The sequence below is a fragment of the Polyodon spathula genome, chromosome 5 (assembly GCF_017654505.1).
Source record: "Polyodon spathula isolate WHYD16114869_AA chromosome 5, ASM1765450v1, whole genome shotgun sequence".
Lineage (NCBI taxonomy): Eukaryota > Metazoa > Chordata > Actinopteri > Acipenseriformes > Polyodontidae > Polyodon > Polyodon spathula.
The window spans coordinates 35416111-35441746 of NC_054538.1; the positions used below are offsets into that span (position 1 = coordinate 35416111).

Sequence of the window (25636 nt, forward strand, 5' to 3'; positions counted from 1 at the left end):
ACTGATGAGCAATCAGCTCAGTGAGGAAGAACTTAATGTGTAGTGTACTCATGCATTTTCAGAAGAAGCCTTAAAAGGACACAAATTACTGCCAACAAAGTCTAGGACAAACTCCAGCTCCAATTTAAGAGGTGCTTAACAAACATAAACTAGACTCTCTCTTAAAAGTCTAATCTTCTTGGCGTTGAGTAGACAAATGCCAGATGCAAGTCTGTTTGGCAGGAGATCATGGTGTTATTAATATATCTTAAGAGCAAAATGTTTTACCTCAGACAGTACTAGAATTATCTTGATTGATATTTCCTTAAGAAAAAAAAATTTAATTATTACGTTATGTTTTGATTTAAATTACTGGAAATTAATACCAGATGTTATTAACCTTTGGTTTAGTACTAAATTACATTGTGCTTTTTACAGATTCAAACTATTGAATGAAGGTGCCAGTAATGCTTAGTGAACACAGGATAAACAATAAGCAGATAACACAGATAAACACAGATAAAAGCAATACTTGTAATGACCGCTCACAGCAAAGTATTCATTTGATTGAAGTAGGTACATAAGTCACCAAATGTTTTCTATCTGGTATGGTACTGAAGATATTTTACATGCATTCTTTTTATATATCTATATATCAATCAATCAATCTATTTTATATAGCGCCTTTCACAGTGGACCACCATCACAAAGTGCTTTACAAGATGCAGTAACAACAAGAAAATCCATAATACTTTAAATACAGAGAAATGCATAGTACATAATATACAGTAAAAAACAATGCATATAATACAATACAGTGAAAATGCATAATACATGATATTGTGGTATAATACACAAAATAGCAGCAACAACATAGCAGGTAATAGCAGATATCAGGCTTAAAGAGCATGGAAAGCAAGAGTGAACAAGTGGGCCTTGAGAGTTGATTTAAAGCGAGTGACGGTGGGAGCATGACACACCAAAGCTGGGAGAGAGTTCCAAAGAGTCGGAGCCTTGAAGCTAAACAAACGTTCTCAAAGTGTGGTGCACTTTTGGTTGGGGATAACAAGCAGGCCAGAGTCGGAGGACCTCAGTTTGTGGTCAGGGACATAGCGGGTCAGCAGGTTGAGGAGGTACTCAGGACCTGAGTGATGAAGGGCATTGTAGGTGAGCAGGAGAGTTTTGAAAGTAGTCCTGAACTTTACAGGTAGCCAGTGCAGCTGGGCAAGATGGGAGGTGATGTGTTCATGTTTTACATCTGGTAAGGATCCTGGCAGCGGCATTCATGGTTTATGGTGTGTCCCAGGAGACCACCATGAAGAGAGTTGAGAGGAGACAAATGCATGACAAAGTATCTCCGCATCCAGGAGGGAAAGGGAGCAACGGACTTTGGAGATGTTTTCGAAGATGGTAGAAGGAAGATTTGACCACGGAAGAGATGTGGGTGTCGTCAGCGTAGGAGTCAAACATGAGGCTGTGTTGGCGGATGAGGTGACCCAAGGGAATCATATAGATATTGAAGAGAAGCCCCAAGAACAGATCCTTGGGGTACACCACAAGTGACTGGGTTTGTGACACCACTGCATCCTGCATGTGTCCGGATAGGTAAGAGGATATCCAGGAGAGATGGTGTCACAAGCGGCTGTTAGGTCAAGGAGGACACACGGAGTATAGGAGCACCAGCATCAGCATTAAGCAGGAGATAGAGCAGTTTCTGTACTGTGATGTGGCTAGAAGCCAGACTGTAGAGATTCTAGCAGATTGTTATCCGTGAGATGTGACTGACTACAGCCCATTTGAGAGTTTTGGAGAGAAAAGGGAGATTGGAGATAGGACGGAAATTAATTAAGTCAGCTGGGTCGAGGGAGGGTTTTTTTCAGTACTGGCATTACTAGGGCAAGCTTAGGGGCAGCAGGAACTGAGCCAGAGTCAAGGGACAGGTTGAGAGTATGCATAATGGAAGGAGCAAGATCAGAAATACAGAGACAGACAAGGTTAGTCAGCCAGAGGTCCAGAGGGCACGTGGCAGTAGTTGATTTCAACAGTAAGCTGGAGACATCAGCAATGGAGAGAGGAGAGAAAGCGGAGAGGGCTGGAGGGGCAACTGGAGGAGAGTCAAGATGGCTTGTGGTAATAAACTGGGTTTGTGATGAAAAAGAAAGTGGAGAAATCATGACAGGTAAGAGAGGCAGATGAACGGGAGATGGATCTGACTGTGGCTGGATGTAAGATTTGGTCAATGGTCTTAAAGAGAACATTGGGTTATGATTTCAGAGAAGTACTTCACCCTGGCAGTGGCGAGCGCACACCTGTAGCTACCGAGATGATCGGTCCAGATCTCTGTGAACCGTTACTCCAGACGACCTCCACTTGCGCTCAGGCTTGCGGCAGGCAGACTTAAGCAGTCGAAGTTCAAGGGCAGTTTCGATCTTTTTTGATGGTTGTGGTTGTAAGTGGAGCAACAGCTATTTATTTGTTATTTATTGATTTACTTATGCTGTATCAGCTATACAGAATATACAGTCGTATTTACTATCTAACCTTGTCTCACTTATTTTCTTGACTGATTCATATATTAAATATGTACTGCAGACTCAGCCATAGTGGACAATTAAATGGTCCTCCAGCGCCATTCTCCTGCGACTTCAGGCATTCTAGCCCCCTGTCGGTAATAGTAGTCTTCACTGTTCAATAATTTTCCACTATAGCCCTCCTTTTCAGACCATATTCTCTCTCCTCTCTCTCTCTCTCTCCAGATAGGAAACTATCAGACTATAGGAAATAAACTACACAGAGGATAGTAAACTGAGAGTATGATACTGTTATTGCTATAATGATACTGACCTATGAAAATAAGGTTTTCAGCTAATATTTTTGTATGTTAAGTATGTAAAACATTGGTGAAAGAAGAGCTTGAGTTAATTTCTTCACCTGAGCAGAATTTGGTGAGAATGTAGATCTTATCTAATTCATTTTTCAGTATAGTTTTATACCATATTTGTGTTTCAGTATTCATGGTGGATTCAGAAGTTACCAATGTATTTTATAATTACTAGGCTTAAGTAATTAATTACTGATGTTAAGTGATATATATATATCTCTCTCTCTCTCTCTCTCTCTCTCTCTCTCTCTCTCTCTCTCTCTCTCTCTCTCTATATATATATATATATATATATATATATATATATATATATATATATATATATATATATATATATATGCTTACCTACCAATTTGATGGATGTGCCTGCTTTTTATCACAGATTTCAGTAAAACTACACCCTGATTAGTAAACAATGCAGGTTATTTAAAATGAACCAATAGGACTTAAAGTTACAAAAAATTTTAAGTAGGTCATTAAAATAAATAAATAAATAAACAGGACTCTATTTGCTCTATCAGAAAGCACAGGGAAGAGAGAAAACAGATGGGGCATTTTGCATAAAATCTATTTAAAATTTACAAATACAGGCATCTTTTTAAAAAAATCTGGTAGCATGCAGAACTATGTGAATATTGAATAACACATTAAATATGTTTATTTTTTAATTGATTTAACTCGAATGTTATGGTTTAACACTTGAGCTGGACATTTTAAAATGCTATGTGTGTCTTGTGCAGTATCCAATCCAGCCAGAATAAGCACATTGTTTTGAAGTGAATATTTCCAAAAACTAAATTTGATTAAAATAGAAAGGTGACATTTATATCACTCAGTCAAAAATGACTTTTAGCAAAATGCTTACATGTTAGTGTTTAGTGCAGTCGTCTGTTCATGTTAATCAGCTGCCAGACAGCTTGTTGATGGGCACACGCTGTATGATATGAACACACCCAATAGGTCTGGAGCAGGGAATCCAATTTCAGACACTTCCCAATCCAGGAGTTAGGGATTGATATTATTATTATTATTATTATTATTATTATTATTATTATTATTATTATTATTATTAATAACTATATTATTTATTTGTTTATTTATTTATTTATTTATTTTTTTAAATTCGCGATTCCGTTTTTGTAATAATAATAATACTGTGCTTTTGCTTTTATTAGCCTAATAATTAGCGGCGTACATGCGTAGGCTAATACAATTACTCGACAAAGGAACGAATTAGTCAAAAAACACATAAAAAATTGCAAGTAAAGATTACACACTCGTGTACGCTCCAGCTCCAGCTCAGTCATTTCACTGTCTAAGTAGGGCGGCACAGCTGCCTGCTATATACCTAATAATACTGTTATTTAAAAACATAAATTTTGATAAAACACGCTGAACTGATTACATTAAACTACAAATACTTTAACACATTTAAACTTAAGAAAGCAAACGTACCTAGTAAATACTACACAATTTAAAAAAAAAAAAAAAACGTCATACAATGACTATTATTTTGTTCCTTTTTAGCCAGCGCTGCAGACTGCAGAACCACCGCCCTGCTATTTAAATATGCAATTTAGCCATGTGTGCGCTGCTCAACGCTCACTCACTGTCAGCAGCCGGTTGGGTGTTTATAGTTAACCTCGCCCAACAGAAGGGAAACGTACATCAGTACGGCTGTGGTTTTATCTGAAAGGAGATTCAATATTGTTAATTCGATTGCTAAATCGCGAAGTACTACAATGTGGTAAATAAATAAATCATTAAATAAAAATCTGTTGTCCACCATTACAGGATTTTTCTCCCATACTCCTGTTTGAAAACTGCTGTAGGGAAGAATACAGTAGTTCATTGTTGTTGCTACTGTGCATAATCAACGGTTTTCTTCAAGACAGTAAGAGTTTTAGAAAGCCCTAGAAAAACATAACTACAGTACCGCTGAATCAACAAAACAGTAACGATTGAGGGAACTGTAGGGCAATTACAGAGGCCTGGGTGCCAGGAACCACTGCCCCAGTTCTGATCTGTCTTCAAAGCTTCCAAGCTAAAACTGGATAGTAGTTGTATTTTGTGTGGCTTACCCCAAGCCTGAAAATAGCAAGCATGGTGGACACACAAAAAAAGAAATGAGCTTGGGTCCCAGAACAACCTCTTTATAAGCAGACCCTTTTTTTCCACTTAAAACTAAAAATAAAAATGGGAAGAGCCAGCCTTTAACAACTTGAACCTCTTTTTCAATACTGTTTAATAACCCAAGAGCTTAGTGGTACTACAGGTACAGTATACAGTGTGCTTCACTCTTGTGTTGTGTACTTTTGCAACTAAATACATGAATATTGCACCATTTTCACCACAAATGAGATTTGGATTAATTTTAGCAGTGTTTTGAAGTTACCATCTCTCCAAGTACTGTAGGTGTGGTACCTTTAAATGTTTTTTTTTATTGAAAAGATAGTGAATGTGTAATAATGTGTTTCTATGACACACATTTAGACCTTCTAGTACAAAAACTAGTTGTGTTTCATTACTTACAGAGACTGTTTTCAGAGAAAACTTCCAAAAAAATAAATCATTTCCTTAACAGTTCCAAAGGGCCTTCTGGAACTGTAAGTAAACAAACTTTTCAAAGAAAATGTATTAGACACAGACTAAAACATGCAAATGCATTCTTGTGGCTACACAATAACCTTATCTTGTTTTGTAACTCGTCCTTTATGCTAGACAAAAGCAATGTCCTAAACAGAAGGTCCAAATCATGTAGACAGAAGTCTGTCAATATTTTACCTTCAAAAGGCATTGCCAAAACAGTTCTCTGCATTTGTCTAGTTTCAGTTAATTAAACGAGGGTCTTAAAACCGTCAAGCCTAGAAAGCAATACAGCTGCTCTTGTTTTAACTAATTATTTATTTACAGCTCATATCTGTGGAATGCAGTGAAAGCACATATATAGTAGTCCTAGTTGGTTGAATCCAGTGTTTAAAAATAATTATGGATTGAATACTATTATCTTTTGTGGCTATTTGGATAAATGTTAGTTAAACACAGACAATAATTATCATGATCATAGCAAAGGTTTTATGGTGTTTTGAAGTATTCTTAAAGGTAAAGTAGGTCTGTCTTGCACCTGATTACTACATCTGTGGAAATAAATGTTTGCTTGACAACTGATTAAGTCTTTTGCAGTCAGTTACTGGGTCTGTGACATTCAAATTGAAACTATACTGTACATAATCTATAGCATACCCTGCAATGTAGCCTTCCAGTTACTGAATAAACCACAGTGTATGTTTATTATGCATCTCCCCCCCATACAGTGCACACTTACAGTTTGTCCACAGTTTACCTCTGGTTTGTATCCTGGAATGCCCAGAGTCATCACTCCAGTTCATTCCGCATAAATGTTTCTCTATTTAAACACTGTATACAGTAAATAGTGTTCATGGTTTACCGCTGATTTCACAGAATACTTTACCTAAGGTAACATTAAGTAGTCTGACATTAGTGCTAATCAAGGTCAGTGAAACCTAGCCTATGAGTTTTGTTTTATGTTTTGTTTGCTTAACATAAAACATTGCATATTGCATAACAGATCTTTCTGTTATTTCTGTGAGGCAATAGATACATCTACTTATAGTGAAGGCGTGAAACAAACACATCCTGTATTTAGCTCTGTGATTTACTCCCTAAATTAATTTACATTGTCTTTACAATTTTAAGAAGTTTAGTTATCTGTAAAATACTGAAGGTCACACATTTTGGGCTGATTTTTATTGAATGGTAAACCTCAGCGTCAATTTAGAATACATATTAGAACTGGGGCTTAACATCACGTAAAATGTGCAGAAAGGATTTTGTTGCCTTCAGTATCTTTCCAAATATGTTTCTAATACATTCTGCAATCTAAATGATTTTGTTGTTGGGCTTCTCAAGCTTTGGTATCTATGGTTTGGTGTGAGCAACTACCCTGCTCAGCTTACTTTGAAACTTAATCATGGTGACATCTCCTGACCTTTACAAAAATCTTTAAACCCCTATCACCCTTTCTTAAAACAAGGTTTTATATCTAGTAGGAAGGAAAATCAATAAAGCTGCTTCCACTCAGAAAATTTGTGAGAATGAAAGCACATGTACTGTATCCGTGGAACTCTCCTTTAAAGCCAAGCTACTGTAGGAACCGTCATTATTGTAATTGAAAATATTGACATGTCTAATGCAAAGCAACAATATCCTTTCTTTGTAAAGACCTCTTTAAACAGATACTCGTTGCAATAAAAAATGTTGCTGATATCCTCATTCCAGCCCTTTATCGTATTACAGTGTTTATAAGACATGGAGAGATCTTAAACCTTTAGTAAGGCTCAACTGGCTCAACGCTGAAAAAAAGCCCAAAGGACAGAATACTAGAAGCAGAAAACTGGCAGCACGTTTTAGCATCAAAACACTTCCGTTGCTCCTGTGTATTGCTTTTTGAGTGACATATTTGTGGTATGCTATTAGCTCTGGGGCTTATTGTGTAGAATGCAGTGTTTATAAATATGTTTACAGCCCTCCCTACAAGTGAAATAGCATTCTGTATCTGTCTTTCTTCACAGGGAGCTTCTTTATTTGAACCCCCTGGCTGATCAATTATTAACAAACCATGACAGTTGGTGCACCCTTTTACCACTTTCCACGAGCCAAAGGTCATGTGGATGTGGCTGACTGATTCAAAAGGTAATCTGATAGTGCTTTATCAGTCACTTAGCTCGAGTCAGAGGGGAAAGCTTAAAATGGGCACAGTAATAAAAGGGACGATGGGTTTGTTTGCGATGATCACTTTTTTGAGGTGGTGCTTTCTTTGTAGCACGTGCTCTGTCCAAGCACGGGAGAATTAACCATTATTGGTATGGCCTTGATGGTGAGGAGGGAGAATAAATGCACTTTTAAAGTATTTCAAATATAAAAAAGGAGGACCACTTCTAAACTGTCATGCATTTCTAATTCAGACTATTTCAGAAACTGTTTTTGTGACACTACTAAATTGCTGTCTGTAGAATTCCAGGATATGTCGTAAAAGAAAATGTTGAATAATAGTTTCTAAAGCACATGATGAGCTTATTGGAGTCACGCTGGTGCGTGTACAGTACATACAGTATACTGTAATAACAGGGCATTTTATTAGCATTACTGGAATTCAGAGAGTGCTCTTGAAATATTCAGTTGCAAAAGAATCTTTCAGTGTTTGGTTAAGTTTAATTATTGGATCTGGATTTTACCAGGTATCCTTTTGGCTGTTTATTTTTTCTAAAATGTTATTGTTATTTGTTTCACTATTAAACGAAGTAAATCCTGACTTTAATTTAGTCCAGCCTTGCACAGAGATTGACCCTGCATCCTCCAAGTATAGTAAAATAAAAAATAATAAAATGTCTAGACTGTTTGTCGCTAGTAGAGTCCATGCAATTGGGGTCATTCCATGAAAAGGGTGCGTTTGTGACACTGATAAAAAAGAAACCAAAATAGACAGTACTGTACAACATTCAGCGTATTTAAATACCCTACTGGCAACATTTTCAGTTTATCCCTGACCTTACATTTTAAGAATATTGTCTTGTTGTTGGCAGAAACTGAAAATCCTTTCAACCAGTTACAATTCTCTACTGAAGCTGAAGCTCCTCTGTTTTTCCCCTGCCCTGTCTGTCAGACTGTGGTTCTGCAAGAGCCTGTTGGGTGTATTTCCACTGTACACAAAGGAGGTGTGGTGGTAGCTGATTTGGCAAGTCTCCTGTGCACATTGTTAAATACAACAAGTGAATAATATTCCCAGGCACCTGGCTTCAGAGAGGAGGAGTTTCCAAGCTCAGTTGCCATGCCTATGGACAGGGGAGGGTGTGGGGGTGTTAGTGAGAGAGACATATCATATTTCAATAGACCGCTTACCTCCTGGTAATTGTAACCCAAAGCCACTCAACCTCCCACCCTGTTGATCTGTCACTGGCTCCTAATGAGGGACACCACAGTGTCATGGACCACAACTGACAAGCAAGAGAAGAGTGGGTTGGATGCAGCTTCAAAAGAGACGGGCACAAGGCCTCCTGAGATCACTATTTACAGCACTCTGGAGAGAGGCATGTTCGGAGAACCCATTTTTCAGCCCTGCTTGTTGTAATGCAGTGAAACAGCAAAGATAAGACCCTGCCAGTGTTTTGAGTGTTTGCCAGAGCACCAGGTATACAAATAGAAGGCATACAGGAGGAGGAGCAGCGCAGACTAAAGGTGGAGAAAAAATGAAGACCTTTAAAAACTAGAGGAGAATCGTTGGTACCTCCTTAAGAGGAGCAGGTCACTTGGTGGAATAGTTTTTTATTTATTTTTTTGGTTTTGCGTGTTTTGTTTTGAATATGTAAAGACAGACAAAACAAACCAAAAGTGTGGTCTGTGGCAAGGGTGTGAACAGAACTGAGATAGGATGACTAATCTGAAACTCCCGTTGGCTGGAGGAAAGTTGAGACTGAAGTTAGGGTACTATCCTTTGTTGTTTGCATGTAGCAATACCAGACCTCCCATTTAAATAAACAGCTTAAGAACTGTTTAAACTGGACTTTGAACATTGACAACCATACCAAACCTTTCTGTGGATTGTCATTTCGTTTCCAGGTTACCGTCAGCTGATTACTTTAGTTTTATTGAATCAGACCTACAATTTGGAAACAGTACTTCTTTGCCATAAAACGCCCGAATCCAAAGCTTTATACTAAAAGCGAGATGAAGCAGTTGTGAATTTCACATTGGAATACAGTTAGTGCTTTTTGAACAGTGGCTGATTTTACTAAGTGTATTACACATACATCACTGTGTTTCCTGTGTGTTAAGGAAGCGAACCAGCACTAGGGGTTTGTCCAGCCAAGCCGCATTTTCCATAAGCGTGTGCATACAGTAACGCAACATTTACTGTGGCTGCAATTGTACAGTAGTTGCCTCTGAGGATGAGAAGAGAGCGCAGTTCAGGCTCCTTCAGAAAGGAGAGGAAGGAGAAGACGGCTTCTATACCCCGTGCCCTGAGCTGGATCAACTTTTCCACACTGACCCGGCAGACCCGCCGCCTGTTCCGCAGCACGACGGAGCTGTCGTCAGGGAAACGGGGAGAGGGGGAGGATGACGAAGATTGGGTTTATGCCCCTCTGCACCGGAAAGGTAAGGACGGTGGGGGGGCAGAGTAGGCTGGGTCACCACCTGAACATCAGCACCTGTAACTGTTCACAATGGTTTTGCATAACCAGACAATGATAAATTATTTATTTATATGTAATTCTAATGTGATCATTGTATCCAGACAGAAGAACATTTGCAGTACAGAAATCGGTAGTAACAGTGACACCCCTTAAGTACTAAAGGGAGGAGTGAGAGTGTGGCTTCAGTGGGTCACTTTAAGAAAGATACTCTGCTGTATTTATTATTTGTATTGCTTTAATTTATAGGGTCGAAGTAAGTAATAAGGTTGCATTCTGAAAAAGCAAGTACTGTGTCATGGAAACTGAATTATCCATCTGCAAGAGTGGCAGTGTTGTGAAGCTATCTACCATATTTAATGGAGATAATCAGGGAGCATTGAACCTGCTTTGTTGAAGTAACCTAACAAACCTCGTTTATGTGAGCAGGTGCTGGCTCCCCTGCTGTGTTTAACTAGTGAGAGGGTGTATGTGTGAATTAAGGCAGTGCTGCAGGGATGGAGTTGAGAGGTCTGTGTGTTTCCTTGTCAAGCACATTCTTACTCAAGTGTGCGATTACAGTTTTTTTTTCACTACAAAAATATTTGGGAAAGAACGAAGTGATAATACAACATATAAAACTATGCCTGTATTGCATAATGTATGCATAACACATCAGTGTATGTCCCAGTGCTTTGTGTTGGGGAGTAAAATGCAGTAGTATTAACCAATGGCAATGCATACCCAAATTGAATCAGCCTCTAAAATAGTGTAACAACTAGTCTGAGCTACATTGAAAGAAGTTTTGGTAACTTTAACACCACCTTCCAGTGGAATTTGATTATTTCTCTACTCTGCCCCTCACCAGGTCTTTCTACCCTACTGTCTCCCATGCTCTTTCTGTCAGTCAGAATGTATTGGAGTTGATTGTGAAAGATACAAGCCAGCACATTGTAGAGGTACATTTTGAGAACCTCCTATTAGTTTTAACTTTTACTAAAAAAAAAAAAAAAAATCCCAGTTCTTCTGTATCAAAAGAGATGTTGTACTCAGAAGTAAGCCTGAAGCAGTTATTGTTGCAGACAAGTCTGGGACTTATTAGCCTTGTTTCTCACAGCAGGACACGAATCTTCAGCAGACAGAAAAGGGTTATTACTATGTCGAGAGGAAACATGGTATTTCAAACAAAGAAATATTTTGTTTTGCTCAACTCGTCATTGCTATAGTCTGGTCTGGTATTTGAAAGGGACATTATGAAAGTAATAAAAAGCTGCAGTATCAGAACATTTAGAATTTTGTATCCTAAATTATATAAGGATGGATGGATGGATAGATTTGTTGCTTGTGTTAGTGTGCCAAAGTCAAACACGTTCATGTTTTTGAGGGAAACATTTATTTATTTATTTATTTATTTTAATTTAAAGTACAATTTACAGTGTAAATCTAGTTTTGCAAGACAAATGAGTGACTAATAGAAGGTGCTGTAATTTTACAATAGCAACTACTAACTATTACTATATTGCCCTGAAGGTCAGAAAGGCCAGAATACTGTCCACTATATACTTGTATTGCCTGATTTTCAACCTACAACCTCTAGTTTAACTAAAGCTTTAGGCCTTTCTTTAATATTTTTAAGGAATGAAAACATGTTTGACAGTCAAATGTGTTCTTTAATGTCTCTCCTGCATATGGTGATATTCACTTGTGAAAGTGAGGACAGCCAATAAGCTTTTGTTCTCCTGCCTGTTGTATGCTGCAGTGTGAGAATGCCAGAGTACAATCAGGGGTAATTATGGGATTTTATTTGCTAATGGACTTTGCTCTTCACTTCCCCCAGTGCTCCATTTTAAATCCAAACAATAAATGAGGGTGGAGGTGCTTTTTTTCCAACATTCACAAAAGATGCTTCATATTGTCAGCTATTTACATACTGTTGAGGGGTATACTGTATTTTAGCAGGCACACTATTTTCAGCGGCCTTTTTATCACAAGTAGTCATACCACAGCTGGCTGTAATTATATTTTTGTAAGTCTATTTAATGCATGCTACTCATTATGCCGATATTTATTTCTTGAAAACGCAACTCTAAACTGTGGGTGGCAGAATGTTGAGGTTTAAAACATAGAAAAGCCACAATGGCAGGAGCTTTGAATAGCAGCTGGTCATAAACTAAATATAAAAAGTAGGGACCAAATGTCTCCTCTTTTAAAAAATAAAATCAAATAAAATAAAACATGAAATGATCTTTGGTCTGGCTGTACATTTTTTATCAAGATCTAACTTGGCAAGGTTTTTTCTTAACATTTATGAGACTTTTATTTTTGATTTTATTGTTTCGTTTTTGTCACATCAAACACCCTTGATTTGACAGAAGACCTTTTATGGAAAGGTGTACTACCTGTTCATCAGCCAGTAAATTCAGAGACTTACTCAAGATGAAATCAAACACATGATGTGCTGTGAATTAAAACAGCAAAGAGGTCTAATTGTATGAGACGGAGTCCTGCTATGGCACACATTAAAGAGTGTGCATGGTTTTCAGGGGCGTATTAGAAATCACCAAGGACTAGGAATCTGCCAGGATGCTTCCAGGGAGTGTGAAGTGGAGAGCTGCTGGGCAGACTGATTCAATGTAGGGCTCCTTTGTGCTTGGTCCCCCTGCTGGTGTTCAGCTCTTCAAGACTCAGTAGTGTACTCTACTAGATTAACTGCACCTGCCCACAGTCTTCAGGGAAAAGACACTGCAGCTCCCCAATCTGAACACACACACACACACACACACACACACACACATTTTGTCTTTTAGTTTCTATTGGCTTGTCTGATATTTTATTAACATGCCCGTTTGTTGTCTTTAACTCTGATAATGTGCGATTGTTTCAGATTCTTGCAAAAAGGATCAAAACACAAGTGGCATTTTTCAAATTGAAAATAACAATAAAAGCCTTTCTAACAAACTTATCTAAGTAGGAAATAATTGAAAATGTTAATGTCAGGCATATGTATCCAGGTACATTACTATACCAGCCCTTATACAAGTTTATCATGGTATTATTACACTTTTCCATGGTAATATCATGTATTCACCATAATTTACCCTGGTTTACCATGTTTATTAATATGCTTTACCATACCTCTGTTCTTGACAATGCTTTACCATGCTTTCACTGTGATTTATTATGCGTTGCTTTTACTATGGTAAACTTTTATAAAGCAGGTCTACAACAAATACCGTCTCCTCTCGGGTAATGTATATAGTACATTAGGCTCATTCGGTTGTTCGAGACTTTTCCTGTTAGTTTGTATCCTTTATTTTGTAAGGAAATTTGGGTGGTGCATTTGAATTGCTGTAATACAGCAGTGTTTCCGCTCAGGAAAGCTGCCTTCAGTCACAGTGAGAACACGTAAAAACCAATACAAAAATATAAAAATAAGCTGCACTTTCATGTCAATGAACACACAAGGCACAGTCAATCAGAATCATCATGGATGAAAACAAATAAACAGATCCTCCCCTCCGGGAGGAACAAAAAGAGGGAGCGTGGATTCAATCTGTGACTTGCTTTGTTAACAAGTATGCGCTAAGGCAGGAACTGCTAAATCACTTCCTTATTCAATTGCATGTGCCTTTAAAGGGCATAGTCTAGAGGCGCTCTAGACTGGCACACTGTTGCACATTGTTAGCACAAAGTCGATTGCCTGTCGAAACGAAGATAGCATGATTCCGGAATCTCCTTTTTGCTTGGTTAACTTTTGAAAGGTGTATTGAGGACTAGTGTTGCTGCCACATACATTAATTCTAGGTTACCAGGTGCTGATGTTTGTAATGCAACCGCAATGCTCTTTTTGTTAAGATACAATGTGGGAAATAAGTAGTATCTCATGGAGTGTGCTCACACAGTGCCAGTATGTCAATAGCTTGCATGCTTGTTTCTATCAAAACCTTGTTTGTCATAAAATTTGGTCTTGTTGGATAATTTCCATCAAAACGTACCCAGTGTGCTACGAATACCGGTTATTTTGCATTTAATATCAAATGGTCCTCTACATGGTATTTAGATTAAACAAATTTAAAAAAAGAATCAAAGCAAATGTTCGAGTCCTTTCAGCGGTAGTTTTACTGCCTCTGTTTATTTTACTTCCAGTAAAATGTCAGTGCACTGAGATCTGTTTCAGTTTTAATTTGAAGTTTACTGTTATTGAATTTCATATTCTAATATGGAGCTGATTACAACATTATACTCGGATAATCTTGGGAAGTGGTAGTGGGAGAAATGAAAATAATTGTAATAAAACAAAATATAAAAATCAGAAATGCATCAGATTGAATAGCATCTTTGTAGAGGCCACGGAAGTACCCATTTGATGTGTTGAACATACAGGAATGTGAAGCTATCCACTTTCTGTTAAGTGTTACAGACAGCGACACTTGATAACAAACCGTTGAGTGTGGGGATTAAGGGATTTATTTTGATCACTGACCAATTGATGGGAATAAGCTGTGTCCACTGCACTGGGAAATGCTGACTCCCCAGATAAACAATTGCATGCAGAAGTGTGCTATGCAACAGGGTTGCCCAGAGGACCATTCTATAGAGTGGAGTTGGGATTCTTTCTTTTTTTGGTGGGGGGTGGGGGGGTGGAGTGGGTGTCAGCAGTCTGCCTCAGAAAGCAGTGGATTGGATGGCAGCTTCCTGTAACAACATGAGCTGGCCGGTTGCCACGCCAAGTGGGCTGTATGTGTGTGCTGAGTGGAGCGGAGCAGGGCAGGGGAGCTGCTGTACCTCATGCTGCAGGAACTTTGCAAGGAGTTCTCACTTCTCCAAAGGGAACACTCACAAGATGTTCTGTGTGAAAGGTAGGGGGTCAAGCCTCACTTTTTCATCACAGCTAGTCTCTACAAATGCTAAATGTTATGCATGGTAGTGGGTATGTGGAAACATTTCTTGGAGTGGAAAAGCTGTTTTTCAGAAACAAAGGGAAAGGGATTACCGTATTACAGTTACAAACCCGAAGTCAACTTCTGTATATAAAAAAAAAAGTCTGATCTATTAGCCAGGTTAGTATAGTTTTCCATTTACTGTACGCTGTTTGCAATTCTCATTCGAAACACGGAACTTGAACTGTTTGGGATTGGAACTGTTATTACTGTGGAATTTCAAGAAGCCAGGTTTTTACAATTGTACATCTGTGGTAAAGATGTATATACTAAATATTATTTGTAAAATAAACTAAGAAGGGAAGCAAGTAGTGTATCAGATTGTGAAGTTCAAGTTCATGTGTGCACAGTAGTTAATAGCAGTAGTGGAGTTGTTACAATGAAATATGAGTTTGTAATGGAAAATGGACTGTAACTTGCCTTGGTGTTAACATTACCTGTAAGACAATAATCTTATCTCACAAATGTGCATTCGTGAGGTCGATTTAGGACATTTTTTGTAGCTTTGAGTTCTGCAATATATACACTGTACGGTAACCAGTTTGGTGAGTAAATTGGTAATGGGGCCCACAGGCAACTCTGTCTCCCAGTGGCATTTAGAAATCGAATGCTATTTAAAAAAAATGAATAAAAAAATGTTGTCTGTTCCATTAACAATTTAGCTGGCTGCCATATGACTGGAGGGAGTGTTTTTTAAAATTGACAGACTTGCTAAAGAAACAGCACTTACTGTCTGTATACTGTAATAAGATGGAATTATAAAAAAAAAAAAAAAAAAGCATTTTGAATTTATTTTCCTTTGAGTTGAAATTTACCACCTCAGCTGTTCTTTGAGCCTCTTTCTCCTTTAAACGTTTACTTGAGGAATATTTATTGCTCTCTGTCAGAAAGTCTTACGGGGTCCGTTCTGTAATTGCTGTTGTAGTCTGAGATCAAGCTCACCGGGACCAATGTTGATATGCATGTCTTTAATGCGCTATTCTTTGAGGGACATGATAATTCTTTAAATATGTGTTTAAAATGGTATTCTGGTACTTTTTGCAGAATTGGATTTCATGTGTATGGGCCTTTGGCTTATGAAAAGTAATGATTGTTGAAGCTGAAATGTGTACCAAAGGGCAGCACAGAAACCCTGGTTTGCAGATCAGTCTCAGTGCCTTTTGTTATCTGCCAGCATGTCTTCTGTAACAGTGCTAGAAAGTACATAGTTAATGCTCATTAGCATCTCAGTCTCTGTCTGGACTAAAATGTCTGGCCACAGGTGGAATGCTGCAGTGGCTTCTAAAATTTCTTAAAACTGCCTGATTCACTGCAGTGCAGTACAATATGCCATTATTTTTCAGTGCAACAGTGATACACGAGAGCATCGTTGTTCATTACAGTGATTGTGTAGCCCCTAAAGAACGGAAAGTGAGTTTCAGTTCTTGCCTAGAGGATTAGCACCCTCCATTTTTCCTTTCACTATATTCTGAATAAAAAGAAAGACAGATACTGGTCTAAATGCAGTAACCTTTTTATTTGAATATTTTAGGTAAAGAGCATGTCCACTTAGAAAGTGTAGTGGCCCTAGCCAAATTAAAGTCTGTGTTAACCAAAAAATTCAAAAATCAGATAAACATTCCTGAATCTGTAGTTAAATTCTTAAGTACTGTAAAATTAAAGATGGTTCTGAAAGAATTGCTTTTAGCTGAAACATCTGTCAGTTTTGCCTTAATGTCTTAACACACTGCTTCAATGTTTACACTACACTACAGTTATTTTAGAAAAGTATGTATTTGTTCCTCCAAAGTTACCTAAAGTACCTGACCGAACACTGGTGGGGCATTTAAAGGCTCAGCAGTATGCTATGCTTCAAATGTGTGATCCTCTCCATTGTCCACTACCCAACTTAATGTCAGTGAGCCTGGTTAATACAGCTTTTAATACTGATGACATCAGCGAGTTTGAACCATGACTGTGGTTTAAGGAGCATGGTAAGTCTGTCACACTATTTGAGAAGTTGGTGCTTGACTCCTTAGTGCAGCGAGCCAAGCTTCTAGGGAATCTTATCCAAGGTAGAGTAGCTGACTGTAGAACAGTTCCACTTTGGACTTGGAGCCAGGAGATTCTGGCTTACTATCCCTGCTCTGCAACAGACTACTTGTGTGACCTTGGCCAGTTTACCAATGTGCTTCTTTGGCACCAAGCTGTAAAATTTGATTGAAGCACCAAGTTTGAAGATCTCAAATAAACAATATGGCTATATTAAAATTATGACATTTTAATTTGATAGCCAAGTCATGACTGTAAGAGCTGTATGTAACATTTTGTTTACGTTCCCCTGTATTTAGCTTTAAACTCACGAATTGTTTTTACAAACTTTCAAAATTAAATTACAAAAAAAAAAATGGGGGTAATAAATATAACAGCAGTTTGGTTTACTGTAAATAGAGAAAACTATAAACATCAGACTTACCCCAGTGTTTTCAATGTACTGTCTATTAAGTATATGTTCCTTTTTATTTAAAGTTTGTTTTAGTACTTATGTGCTTAAGTGGAAAGTTAGCAGTTATGCAGCATGAACTAGAGATATCTGGAATGCTATGAAGTGGGTGTGCATGGTTTCCATTAGCACTTCAAGTGTACTCCCCAACCCATCCCCACCTACACAGCTGCTGCCCCTCTGAAACATCTCTTTGGTCTAATATTAGTCAGGGCAGGGATCATGGCTGACCTGTCTCCTTGCAAATCCAGAACATTTGTTAAGGCAGTGGTTCCTCACATAGCTCTGGTAGATATATTTTCAAATCCCCAAGCCTGTTTGCCAGTTGTCTTGCTTGTTTGCCCCAGTGTATGTGCATTCTTCAAATTCTGTTTTTGGCAGAGTTCTGAACCAAAACAAATGTACGGAATGCGAAACAGATTTTGCGCTGAGCCGAGCCTCGGCATCATGTGTTACAGCTGAAGAGGCTCCTCCAGTTTAACTGCTTGGGGCATGAAGTCTGTACTGTTTAATTTATAAGAGGCAGCCTCTTATAAATACAGCTGTTTTCTGTATACCTTACAGTGTTGTTACAGGCCTCTTTGAATTGTGCTAAACAAGAACCAAAACGTGATTTTTCCCTCTTCGTTTTTCAACGCTATTTCCATCATTGTTTTATTTGAAGTGTTTAAAGTTAAATTTTTCAGTTTTCATTCGCTTGTTCAGCTACAAAAAGATACAAGTAAACCTATTATTATTTTATGAAAACGTGTCGATGGCCACTGTTTACTGCGAAGAAACGGCAATGGCAAGGAATGAAAAAAACAAAAATGTGGTGTCAACTTTATGTAGTATTTATTTTGGGAATAAACAAAACAATGTTTAACTTGAACTGCTATTTGACTTCCTTTCTTTTGTAGTTAATTCACTAGGGTAAAGTAAGGCCTACACAATGCATTCTTTACTCCTGGGATATTTTTCTACTTTAAAGTATAACATATTGTCGTCTTGCTGTAAAATAAAGGCACACACACAGGGGCCACGCCCCCCTGCCCGTGCTGCTATGCTGTTTCTTCCTGTGTTCTGAGCGATATAATGTATTTTATTACTTTTTGAAAACGAACGAATATTTAAATTGAGCGAATATCTGAACATGAAAATCCTGTGTTCGTCCCAGCACTAGTTTTAAGATCAATAGTTGTCATCCTAATGCCATATATTATTATTTTATGACCTCAGGCAAAGTGACAATACAAGCAGAGCTGTGGTATTTAGAGGTGTAATTATGCCATGCCATAAAGGCAGGGATTGAATCGCCGTGCTTAAATTTGACATTCTCTATTAAAGTTACAGGAGTTTGCAAATTAAATCTGAAACACAGGTAATACTCACAAGGCCAATATTTCACAGTAGATCTGGAGCAAATACAGTAAGGTCTGAGCAGTAAGCCCCTACAGAGTCATAAAACTGTATTGCTTTAAGGGGAGTTTCTGTAACGTTGAATAGTCTTGACAAATTATATTCCCTACAGATACGTTCAAGGAATTTTTTTAAGCCATGTCGCACCAGAAACCTGTACGTAATCCTGTCTGTTTCAGAGATGCATCTCTTGTCCTGCTTTTGTGGAGCTGCACATCAGTGAACCATACAATACAGGGGCATTGGAACTAGGGGTGCTGAGGGTGCGGTAGCACCCCATGGATTGAAGTGCTGTGCACCTGTTTCCATCATATACAGGTTACAGTTTTCTTCAATGGCTTTCAGCACCCCCGCTATAAAAATGGTTCCAGCCCCACTGATGCAATATAGTGTACTGCAAAGAAATTGTAGTTACTGTAAGAGGTAACTATTACTGTAAGAGGTAACTATTAGTGAATTTTGCAGGCAAGGCTGGAAAAAATATTTGACATACAGTATAGTAAGTATGCAGGAAGAAATGACAGGCTGATATATACAGTACAGCACTGGCATGCTGTGACAAGTACTTTGAATGCAACATTTTACAGTCCACTAACAAGAAGCAGGTGCAACAGGGCAATACTTCAAAAAAACACATAACCCCTAAACATCAACATCACATGCACACAGGATTAAAAGAGAAATTCAATTCACAAGAGGAAAGGAACTACACACAAATTACAGTTGAACAAGTCAACAAATTGAAAAGTGAAAAGTGATTGCAGATGCCACTGTTTCAGCAGGTGTGGTCCAAATGTTTTTCAGTTTTTTATTTTCCTTTTTTTAATCTGCACTTTTTGCTCCTGGTAATAAAATAGGCAGTGACTTTTTAAACTTTCTGTGTGTATTACTACTTCTGAAGGAGAAAACCAACAACAGCTTAGCAAGTGAGTTATTATAATGGCAATTGTTTATTATTGTTTACTGTATGGCTTTTTGACAATATCATTTACTGGTGTTGGACGTTTCCTATACTGTAGCAGCTATACTACATACTGTGAGTTTTAGGCTGGCACAATGGTTCATTCTTATGGTGTTACTGAGTTATTTTGTATCCTATGAATGAACCTGATACAAATCACATGGGAGTACAGTAGCCTACATTTTCCAGACACGGTTGCTGAAATGTTTGTGGAGAGTCTCCATTACTTGTTCATCTGTCTTAAGCAATGTGGTGCAATAAATCAGTATGCTACTGTCTAAGCTGTGGATTGTAGATGTATGTTTCTGTGGGTTTTACATTACAAGTGAGAACCATTATGCCTCAGATAGAAAGACACCTAACCTTTGAACATATTGCACAGTGGCAAAGCCCATGAATAAAACCCTAAAGGGAATCAGGTTAAAAGCAACCGTAGATTAGGAATTTGAGTTAAGCCCACCTGTAAAGCACTATGGATAAAAACATAGTAATTACTGTAATAACATATTAGTGTGTTTTGTGAAGTAAAGTTTGCCCTCTCTTGTGCAGAAGTAGGTGGGTCTGATAAATAAAACGTAATACTCTTTTCTACTACAGGTTTCCATTTCAGTAGCAGGTGCTTCTTCTAGTACCACAGTTTTTCCAGTTCTAGATGTGTCATCATGTTCACAACTCATCCCATCCTCACCCTTCTCAAGTGTGAAACAACCACTATGATTCCTTGTACGCTTGTGTAATCCAAATTATTTTGATGCCTATATAGTTGTCTTTCTGTAATTCAGTTATAGGCATTTTAAACTACAGTATTTCTCCAGTCACTGTCTGGTCAGGTTATTCACTAGAGATTTAAAACAAACTTGTTACTTGTTTTCTTAAAGCCTGCATGGTGAGACCAGGACTGGAAAATGGAAAACATGTGTGCAGCCTTGAAAACATGGAACTTCTTGCAGGATTTGGATATATTCTCTAGTGCTCTTTCTTAATCTAGTTTGCTTTGTTTTTTGTTTTAAATTGCTGGTCAGCAATTTTAATGAAAAAGATGTCTGGACTTCTACAAGGATTAGCTCCAGACTTTTGAAGTGTTGTTTTAGATTGTGTAGTAGGAAGTGACTAAATCTACCCTAAAATTGGGTTTAACCCTCATACAGTCATTCTGTGCCCTCTCCAATGGGATCCAGTTTAGATTCCCATGGCAATTAGGAATTATCATAACCCCTGCGATGCCCATGGTTTTTTCCCCCCAAAATACACATTTTTGGGCACCGAATAAGGTCTTAAGCAACTTTGTTCTGTTGAAAGCAACTGTGCCTAATATCAGCCACTAAACGTGTTTTGCTAATAGTATAGCAAGTACTTTTCAAATTCAATAGATTAAAAAAAATAGAAAGAAGCTGACCTCCAATAGGCCTACATTTTAGTAAAGCATGTAATATGGGTTATAGTACCAAAATAACCTCCCGTATTGGGCTTCTGGGAACAGTATAACTGCTTGTATGGGGATACCCCTTCTTGCTGTACTGTAGCAGTGGCTTACAGTATGTATTGCATAATAAAGGTTAGTAAAGGAAGGTAGTCTCGAGGGCTCACTGAGGGTACATTGATGGGGCAGTATTAAGAATAAACAGAATGCTGTGCAATATATCTCTGGTTTACATCAAGTACTTGAGCAAGTGGAAGTGACAATTTAAGGAGGTTTTAGTTGGGTGGTGATTGTTGACACACTGCTTCCATGCATGGTGTATGTCTGCTGACAACTTGTCAACCTACTGTAAGTGAGCTGGAGACTAAATGATGCTTCTAAAAGGGCGGGGCCCACCAACCCTAAGGTTATACCAATAGATTTATCTTAACAGGAAGCAAAACAAACCGGTCGCAAGCTGTTTGAGGTAAAATGTTTAACATCCGCAGCGGGGTTCCAAAAAATCTAGAGTTAAACGTCCTCATGTGTTGCTTATAACTAAGGTGCCCAGACGTCCTGTTTTGGACGGGACAGTCCCACTTTTGGAACACTGGTCCCAGTGTCCCGAGAAGCTTATTTGGGACGCTAATTTCGTCCCTTTTTTTTTTTTTTTTTTTTTTTTTTTTTTACCAGAGAATCGTAGCGCTGGTAACAGAATATTTCATGCAGGCTGCTGTGTTTCTACCATACCTAACTTATTACAGTACAACACTAAAGGTTGAAGGACAGGTAGCATTAAAAAGCGGCTGTACAGCGCCATGCAAATAACAATAACGGCTCATAGAGATACCATTGTATTGTGTTGGAAATATTCTCTTGTCATGTCGTGTCACATGACCTTTCCATGTTTACAACGCAGTGCACTGAAGTTTGTTGTGTTTTGAACACGTCTTTGCTCATCAAAATAGGCCATCACAACAATAGGAGGGGTTGTAACATGACAAAAGTATTTGGAAACACATTTTCTATTGAAATAATCCTATATTCACTTTCAGTTCACCACGGTACCCTCTAAGAAATGTATAGTCGTGAATAATGCAAAATAACTTATAACTAGTTATTTTTCACACTTGTAAAATGCATATTATAAAAATATTTTACAAGTTTCAGAACATTTTTTATTTTTATTTCTTTAAGTATACATGTTATGTTGTTTTTAGCAATAATGAAATACAATGGTGTAGGTGTCCTGGTGCCAATGTAATTTCTTGAAAACAAATATTTACATTGATAATTAAGTACTGTATATGATAGAAATAGTTTAAAACAATTACAAAAAAAGAACCACATCCTTGTTTCATTTTACCTTTGAAAAATATTTACATTTACATAGGCTTATATTAAGGGAGATTAAATAGTATTCTTTTCGTAAGTAAAGAAGCGAATATTTCATTTGATCAGAAAAAGAATATGATTTAATCATATTACAATGAACAATGACTAGAAGAATCACACGTATGTTATTTAAACAGTTGTAGCAACATGTGGGGACGTGTAACACTATTTTGGGAACCCCGCTGTTTACTTTTTCAAGTCCAATACCAATACAGTATTCTTTGCTCCGGAGGAATACTGTAGCGATAACAGATGGTCTGGAATGGTCTTTTGCCAGGCTTTGACTAGCATCAGAATTTCTTCTTTACCCTGATCCCTAAAATAAATTCCTGCCTACACTCCAAATTGAGTTACTTGCTTTTTAAACCTTGGATCGCCAGACCATCATAAATCAGGATTGATGCATTTAAAAATAATGTGAGGCAGGGTAACCTCATGTAGCTGTGTAAATACTCAATACAATACTACTTCAATGTAATGTTGAAAGGAAGTGCATTTATTTATTTTATTTCTGTAAAAGACTTCACTTGTGCAAAATTTCTGACATTATTTATGACAGTATTAATAGTGTGGTCATTTTCTTTGGAACCATTAGAAAAGTACCATGTTATTCCTAGGAACTGAGTCATGGGATGTGGTTGTGTATTACTGTATTGTCTTCAGAAGTTAGCTGTTCATAGATATAAATAGACATACATAGATTCAATAAATTAGGAGTTTGACTGTAACTGGAAATCCAAATGACCACTGTATTGCTTCTTTTAAGGAATTTGATAAATAAACTACCCAAAAGGCAAGTTCTGTACTAATCAGACTGGTAACTAGCTGTAGGATACTGTGACATTGTGCAACAGGTCAGTCAGTACAAACAATAACCTAAACACTGAATGCAGCTAATGAGCATCTGGTGCACTATAGAGGAAGTTACACAAGATGGATTTCCACCCAGTATTGAGGATGTAATGATGGCCACTTTATTATGTAAAAGAATAAAACTGATAACAGTGGTAACAATAATAATCTTATGAGTAGTGCAGCAGTTAGTATTATTATTACCAGGAGGCTTAGAAAATAAATTAAAAAATCTGTATTTTGTAGAACTGTTGAGGTTGTTGCCAGGTTATTATCGTAGATTTTGATCTTCATTTGGCAATATCCTTTACACAGGGAGATTAATGAATAGCCTGAGATGGCTTGTGTTAAACAGCAGCGTAATCTCATTGAAGAAGAAAGCGGGACAATAATAGCCATTTTTTTTTTCGATTGTCAGCTCTGCAGCAGCTCAACGCAGCTGACTGGAAGTTGCAAGCTTGTGTAAATGCTTACAGATGTAAAGTGGCAGGAAAGAGGGTGTGTTCAATTTGACTTGCTGTAAATCTTGCCAAGATTGTTCGAGCCATTGTTTAGCAGTGTTTAGTCTGCTCCCTGCAGACAGTAACGAGCCTGAGCTGCTGCAGATATTAATATTCTAATATTCTGCTTGATTCTGCTGGACACATCACTGCTTTATTCAATAACTGAGTTAATACAGTACCTTATTTGTGTCCCAAAACTAGAGTAAGGACTCTGCAGTAGAACTATTGTAGCAGGTCTTATTTTCTTTAGTGACGTGGTATTATTTTAAAATAAGCCTGTCAAAAGGCCACTGTTTAAAGCCATTAGAAGCTGTAATTGTGACTGCAAGGTCACCAGATGTATCACTGTATCAGGGTCACACATCTTTGTTGGAAAGGGGAGACGAATTCAGAGCAATTGTAAATACATTTTAAAATAGTCTTCTAATGGCTTTGTCTTCCTCCTTGTTGTTGCAATAAGATATAAGAAAATCAGTTTTTAGTGAACATCAAGCAGAACTAACTATTTATATTCACACTGTGGTTATAAAAGGCTGTCTTGGGTGAGGATCCCTGGTTTGAGGTAAAAGCAAAGTACTTATTCAAGCCTTTGCTGCCTGCCACTAACCTTTTATAAAATATCTTTATTAAGCTCTGTTTGGCATGGTTAGCATCGGAAAACAGCTTTAGCTGTTGTAGTTGTGTACTGTTGGCAAAGTCTCTACAGTTTGTGTTAACACTAGTCAAACATGAGCAATGTTACAGTATGTGACTTCAAAGAAAAGCTTGCCTGGTTTCTGCAACTCAATAACTTGAACCTCTGGGTTAACCGTTTCCTTAAGCAAACTATCATAGGGCTGAAAAGCCAAGCCCTAGTGAGTTTTCCCAGCCAGGTTACATTTTCAGTATACTATGAAGTGTGCTTTGTTTTGAGGGCGCTATACTGTGATTGCCATTTGTCTTTTAATGTTCTTCTAAATATAGGCTGCTTTGGTAAGGCCGACCACAGTGTTGATCCTCAGGGCTGTATGTCGTAATGACCACATATTAAACAGCAAGTGAAAAAAAGCTAGTTTTGCTTTTTTCTGTTCAAAGTCTGTGAACTTGTATGGCTCTTTTAAAGGCATTGCCATGTCTGTAACATTGTCTATGTCATTTCTTGTAAAGAACAGTACTGCAGTATTACTTCACACATGGACAGGAGACGGCACTCTTGCAAATACAGTAGAATCTCAGAGTTACAAACACCTTGGGAATGGAGGTTGTTCCTAAGTCTAAAATGTTTGTAACTCTGAAAACTGAATTTTCAGTGGTGTTATTAAATGTGGACACCTGCTGTCTACACCCTCAATCTGTTGAATAATAAAAGGATACAGCACAGTAATACAATACTCATATTGTTATGGTTCTAAAGTCTTTAAAACAGTACTATAAATTGACAAAAGGCTACATTTGATTTACCATCGAAATTGTAACTGTAGCAAAAACACAGATTTAAACGTCCATGAAAACCTGGGTTAATGTCATGCTTGTTTTAAACAAAATGCATTTGTGCAGCTTGCTTCCTTTTGGCTTGGGGGAGGGGGGGGGGGGTCTGCTTTGTTTAAAACTAAAATGCTCCAGTAAAATTGCCTGTACTTGCTTTGTAATCTCCCCCACCTAATTTTGCCTTCTCCTTGA

The 25636-nt window shown here is 37.8% G+C and overlaps 1 protein-coding gene across 3 annotated transcripts in view; it reads left to right on the forward strand.

Annotated features, from left to right (window-relative positions):
• Positions 1–25636, forward strand: part of nhsl1b (NHS-like 1b) — a 116365-nt gene that overhangs the window by 47338 nt on the left and 43391 nt on the right. The window contains exon 1 of one of the 3 annotated variants that reach the window (XM_041250478.1): positions 14851–14906. The exons of the other annotated variants lie outside the window; for them this stretch is intronic. Within the exon in view, the coding sequence (XP_041106412.1) occupies positions 14891–14906 (16 nt within the window). The 5' untranslated portion in view covers positions 14851–14890. Of the gene's footprint in view, positions 1–14850; positions 14907–25636 lie in introns of those variants that run through there. 3 annotated transcript variants of the gene reach the window in all.